A 6,657-nucleotide genomic window follows, 5' to 3' on the forward strand; every position below is an offset into this window, starting at 1 on the left:
ATTAAAAAGGGATCCAACGTATTTCATGCTTCAATTTTTCACCACGTATAAGACACGAGTCAACTACTGGATCAAATGTGTGGGAGTTTCGAAAGACTATGTACAAAATTAGAATAATTAAATTACTGAAAGTCAGGCAGAGAACTTATCACCATACCTTACTCGTGTATACTTTTTTGTCAGAAATTAAATATTTCCTCTACTTAACTGTGATGCAGCAAAATGTTAAAAAATGAGTTATTTTTACAAATAAAGCGACTACTATTTGTGATATTTACAACAATACAATACATAATGATTGTTGTTGTTTTTTAAAACTCTAAAACTGCATGAACAAGCATGCATCATATTATATGCATGATATTTGATGCTTTTGTTTTTAAAGTTTTATCAAAATATAAAGTTTTATTTGCTAAACATTTATCGTAGCTTGAACAAAACATTTATCAACTTAGTTGATAGGAAATTAAACTCATTCTAAAGTAATGAGCAACAAGGTCATAAAACTCCTTTTGTACATAGCTCAACTTCCATTTTGTTATCAGTTATTTCCCTCAGATTGCAGTAAGTTACAATTCTAATATATTTAAAGGATATAACAATGAAATCCAGGGCTTATGGTGATTTATCTTCATTGAAATAACATGAAACGGTCATTTTTTAAGATTTGTTTAAAAAACCGAAACTGAGAAGCAGATGTCATCATTGGAAATGTATTAGATAATTCTTGGTGGCGTGAGGACCTTTGTTGACCTTTGAATCATGGTATCTCAATACAAAATAATCCATCGGATTCAGGTCAAAGGAGCAAGGAAGTCAAATATCCTCAGACACACAGTTGTAGAAGTGCTCATGAAGCAAATTCTGGGTCTGAGTCTCAACCAGGGCCTTTCTCAACCTCACAATCCTTGTTCTGTTGATCCTTGTCATCTTTGAGAACTCATCGTTGTTAATATCAAGATCTTTGTTCACCAAAATCATCAGAACAGCACACCTGCATTCTGACTATGAACATGTAAAACAAATATACTTCAAATCTTCTGTTGTTTACTCCATAGAAGGTGATTTGGCTACAAAGTGAAATGTATAGTGAGTGAGTATACTCCATCACATATAAAGCATTGCACAATTCCGTCATGATATATGGCGGACAAATCCGGAAATTTGAGGCCCCGGATTTCGTTGTTATGTACACCCTTTATCTAGTTAAACTCTAATCCATGCTTAATTTCAGACTGTGGTCGATCATATGCTCATAATACCTTTTCAGGAGACAACAGTAAAATGCTTAAAGGTGACTATCTTTCCAAAAATGAACAACCATGGCTGTCCTTTCTGGATTCTTCCTTTTCGGATGGAAGGCGTATTTTTTGTAGCGGAGCGATCATTAATCTCAAGTTCATAATTACGGCGGCACATTGTTTAAAAAGTAGGAATCACAGTCTCGACTTAGTTTATGTCTACGTTGGGGCTCATAACTTGTCAAATATGGATAAACACTCCAGGATCTATCGTAGTAGTTCAGTTATTCTACACGAGGATTACAATGAACGTACTTTTGAGAATGATATCGGTTTAGTAGAGCTACCCGTATCTCTACTATTTTCTCCTTCCGTTCAACCAGTTTGTCTTCCTAGGCATAGGGAAGTACAGTTTAACCAGCGGATTGCCACAGGTTCTAATTCAGAATTGTAACCACCAGATTAACTAAATATGTCTCCATATTTTAGTGTATGGTTGGGGAGATATACAACACAATAGGGCTCTTGGAAGTTTATTACCGAAAGGAGTAAATTTATATATTACTCAACCAGATGAAAAAAGATCCAACGGTAGTTTAAAGCGATTTATTGCAAAGTCTGAAGAAAACAGGGTCTGCACTTTGAGTGAAGGAGGACCTTTGGTCCTCAAAGAAAACCGAAAATTTACATTGGTTGGAGTTACAAGTCTTGCAAGTCAGTGTGAAGTACAGAACATGACGGGAGAGTTTGCACGCGTCTCTGAGTACATGGGATGGATCATAAAACATGCTGTTAATGGGGAATGCTTTCAAAAAACCTCATTTTACTCACGGATTCTTACGATGCTCCGTTCCTCCTTAACATAGAATCTATAATTTATCATTCCAACATATTTGAGACATTTAGATATTATAATATATGTTTGTTGTATCAATGTTGACATCTTGTACAAGCCGTCGCTATAGTTGCAAATTCTACAATTTGCAACTTTAAAAGAGATTAATAATTTTTATCAAAAGAATTGAAGTACGATGATATTATTATTTCAATAATTGACACATGTATATTAATATTAATATTTAGGAAATCACAGATATTTGAGTGAAACATAAATTTTATTTGTCATACTTATATTTAAACGAATCTCCAGTCAAATTATTAGAAACTTTATTTTATTTACAATTCTAATATTAAATTGGAAATACTACTAAATTTACTCTTTAAAAAATGTAAATTTTCAAATTTTAGGGATGTTTAGCTACCTTTAAATACTTTTCAAACCTGTTCAACCTTTTTAAAAGTGTTTTGTACAATTAGGAACCATTTTTTAATCAAACCAATTTACTTTTCCAAAAAAAAGGTTTTGTTTTTCGCCCAACCCTACAGCCCCTTTGAGTTCAGGTCGAGGGGAAGACCTGCAGTATCCGTCATCCAAATACCTAGCCCCTTTAAGCCACTTTCAGCCAGCATTGGGACGCCATGTCAGAGGACTTAATTCACTGCGGGTACCAGGCCTTCTGTTTCCCCTGGAAGCCATCATTAACACTAAATGTTACTACATTAATTATTATGCGAGCTCAGAAGCACATCTATGGATAGTATTAAGTTTTGTTGTAATCCTACTTTTAATTAATAAATTATATTTTGCTGAAGTTTAAAATTCAAAGTCTTCAGATTTTAATGGACCACTAGGTATCTTGAACTCTATGGACCAGTATATCTCAAAGTGTAATAAATGTACTAAAATATGGAGTGGAATCAAATCCAGATAACAAAATATTTTAAGCAATTATTAGCAATATTCTTGAATAAAAAGTGACCCCAAAAAAAAAAAAAAAAAAAAACCTACTATTTTCCCAAACATTTTATTTAAAAACAAACAACCAAGATATCCATTTCTATTTTGGAATTACGGATGAATAGGGGACGAGGAGAAGACAGGAGCCATGCATATGGCACTACTAAATAATAATTAGTAAGAATTAATATCAGCGGCCTATATATTATTTGAGGAAGAACATGTATTACTAATATAGAGAGAAGAATCTTTAACCCTTCTAATAGCATTAATGAAGGTAAAATAGTTTAAAATTTTATTTTAACATATTATCATGTATAAATTATTTTTTATGCATATCCAAATAAAATAAAAAATAGCAAAAGCAGGCGAAAATTATTCATTCAGAGCAAGATGTTAACACCACGACAATCTTTTAAAAAATGAACTAAAAAAAGGGAAAAAAAGAGCACACGCGCCATACATTTTTCCTCTAATAATATCGAAACATTTATTTTTCTTTACGTTCCGCCCGACCAGAGGGATGAGATACTCAAATGCTATCATAAATGTGTTTAAAATCAAAATGTTTAAGAAAGTGCTGTTTGAAAAAAGAAAACAAAAACATTTAGAAAAAACAGTATAACTTGACATTCCACAGCGACTATTCATATTTTGAAGTTGAAAATCCCATTTAGTCTAATTGGATGTTGTTGTTTTTTTATACCGAAGTACAACTTTGTATCAATTTATTATTATTTCATGAATCACACACAATCCGCAGGTAAACTTATGCCTGAATCACAAAATATAACAAAAACAAAAAAACATTCCAATAAAAATTATTTTTATGAATAATTTGGACAATGTACTAATGTATCTAAATTTTTATAAGATGCTCTGAACTTTTGTGCTAAATCAATTTATTTATTTTTGATTAGTGACAATATAAAAAACACACCTTTCGTGATTCGCAACATTTGCAATATGCTCACATTCAAATGAAAAATGTATAATTGTTTCCTTTGATGCCTTAGATAATCAGGAAATTCGTTCTTTATAAGGGTGTTACCTCACTAACATACAAACACCCTATATATTTTGTTGTCAGCTATCGATTCCCTCCTCTCCCTTGATACTTCATGGTTATTTCATAATGCATTCTTTTAAATAAATAAACAAATTATTAAGTTATTTTATACGTAAACTTCATTTGCCAAAAGAAAAGGAATCCAATTGCTTGTTGATTCCTCGACAATTATATAATATATATCGGCCATTTCATTATTCATATTAATAAACTTTGGCAATCATATAGAAATACAAATTTATAACTACACTTTTAATAGAAAGTTATAATTGATATTACAATACAGTATTGAATAAAATACTATGAAGATTTTAATATAACGCAATATATATGTACCTATATATATACTGTTGTTATGATTGACTTATGTGGCTAATTACCAGATGATTTGGAGGCATTGTTCCCTTATTATCAGAAGAACGGCTGCGCGATAGAATAAAGTTAAGGATATGTCATTAGTCTGTCCCTACACACTACCCAGGGAGTAGGTGTTGGTAACTACTCTCTATTTTGTCCAAAATTGTGATTGACAAGAGTAGAGGGTTCTCTAAGCCTTTGACTATCTCTTGAACCGAAGCATCGGACCCAACCCCAGATCTTCTTCTTTCAATTAGATTAATAAAGTGTTGTTTTGCTCCTATCTCAACTGGTAAGAATGTTATTCTTAGCAGTCCTCCAAAAATTATAAAAAAAGTTTCTGGATATTTTTCTCGTAGGCTTTAATTTAAATTTATGTGTGGAGTGTGCATTGATTTGCTTTTATACCACCTTCATAAACAGGCTGTTTGTATTATATTACAATTGTTTCAAGGCTTAGGAAAGGGTCTATGCATCCCACATACACATTTATTGGCTTTTACTGTACTCCAATGTGCTTTTCCCCCCCTATATCCATAGGATTGCATAACTTCAAATGTAAGCTTCTAGTTACAGCCATATATCATTATCTAATCATTATTTATTGCTAGAAAAACTATATTTCTTAATATATATATATATCTACGTAAATAAATAGGAAAATCGATACTTAATTGATCCGTAAGTCGATATTCCAAATCCCTCAGCTTTCAGTTCTATACATAAATATATATATCTAAATATCATTTTTTTTTTCATTCTTTGATACATGTCTAAGATAAATTTATTTTTCCCCACAAAATGAGATACGATATGTTTTTTTATTTAGTACATCTGAATGAGTCATTTAACTTTGATGATGATCGATAGTTATAATTATACAAATGTACAATAATCACTACTTATGCATTGAACAGGTATCTATTTTATCAAGCAATTTGCACAGAAAAATGGGTGCTAATCAAAGTGTTTTATTTAATGTCCCATACTTCAAATAAGTACCTAATATTTTATGTACATTTAAAAAGAAGATAAATTACATACAATAGATATTTAAAAGTAAATTGATTCCATCAAAAGCGATCAATCAATATATTATTCGATACATATTACAAAGACGAGGTTGAGGGACGACCCAAAAAGGTATTTATATACATAAAATGTAATATTTAGCAAATAATCAGAAAACTGTTTAAAATATTTTAAGTACGAAATCTTATCTTTCTCAAGCTATCACGTGTAAACCGATCGCACTTAAACAATGCAAGATACACATGGCTTAAGTATATTAATGTGAATTTCTTTTTACAAAACTTATTATGAGTGTAATGTGCCCTTCATAAAGGATTCGTTCTAAATGAAAAGCTCTTTTTAAAAGAATCCCACTATTAAGATCTTAAAGTGAATGATTAATTGAATAGGACATCTTGGAAGGAAATTTGCGTAAAATTGATGTTTCCATTTGTAAAACTCTATTTAAGATGATTAAAACATGACTGATTGATAAAGCCAATGTTGTGTTGGTTTTTATTTAGGACTGCCGTCCAGTCAGGGTTCATCTTGTCTAGTCCAGTCTATTCCTACTTGTTGCTTCTTGGGCTCGTAACGCCATTAAAGGTGTTTTTTCTTGTTTATTATTCCGTTATTTATTAAAATAAATTATATCGTTAAGGTAATATATATTAGGACAATCTTTTGGTAGAACTATGTCTCAATGCCTTATGGACCCCTCCCAAGTGTTCGTATTGTTGGTCGTTGTGTCATTATGTCTATGTTTGCTGGAGGGTTGGGCAAAGAGGCGAAGAAAAACAAAGAAATCATACTTCCCAAAATACAAAATAAACGATTTGGGCAATAGCAAAGGGCCTATGGAACAATGAGGTAAAGTTTTACTTTAACCGTTGCTCCACCAAAGATCGATCTAATATCTTAATTTTATATTGCATTATCACAAAAACTTGATTAAATTCCCCAAGATATGTGCAAAGTTTTTAATAAATATATCATATATCTTATATGCCTTACTAAACAATCAACCTTTGTATGGGGAAATACAAGGAACGACAGTTTCAGACAGGTCCAAAGGATAAACAGTCATTAGGACCGGTCCTAAGACAGACCTGTCCCGAATAAATAAGGATCGGCACGACAATATTTGTTGACAAATAAGTAACACTGAAACATTTTTTTTG

General features: G+C 31.6%; 1 protein-coding gene across 1 annotated transcript; it reads left to right on the plus strand.

Annotated features, from left to right (window-relative positions):
* The first annotated feature begins 410 nt into the window (after nt 1–410).
* LOC121126160 (ovochymase-1) lies at nt 411–3,239 on the plus strand. Its single transcript, XM_040721467.2, has 3 exons — nt 411–564; nt 1,235–1,675; nt 1,731–3,239. The coding sequence occupies exons 1-3, from the start codon at nt 486–488 to the stop codon at nt 2,105–2,107; spliced, it is 897 nt and encodes a 298-aa protein (XP_040577401.1). The 5' UTR covers nt 411–485; the 3' UTR covers nt 2,108–3,239.
* The last annotated feature ends 3,418 nt before the right edge of the window (nt 3,240–6,657 follow it).

Source organism: Lepeophtheirus salmonis, chromosome 11 (genome assembly GCF_016086655.4).
Source record: "Lepeophtheirus salmonis chromosome 11, UVic_Lsal_1.4, whole genome shotgun sequence".
Classification (NCBI taxonomy): Eukaryota; Metazoa; Arthropoda; class Copepoda; order Siphonostomatoida; family Caligidae; genus Lepeophtheirus; species Lepeophtheirus salmonis.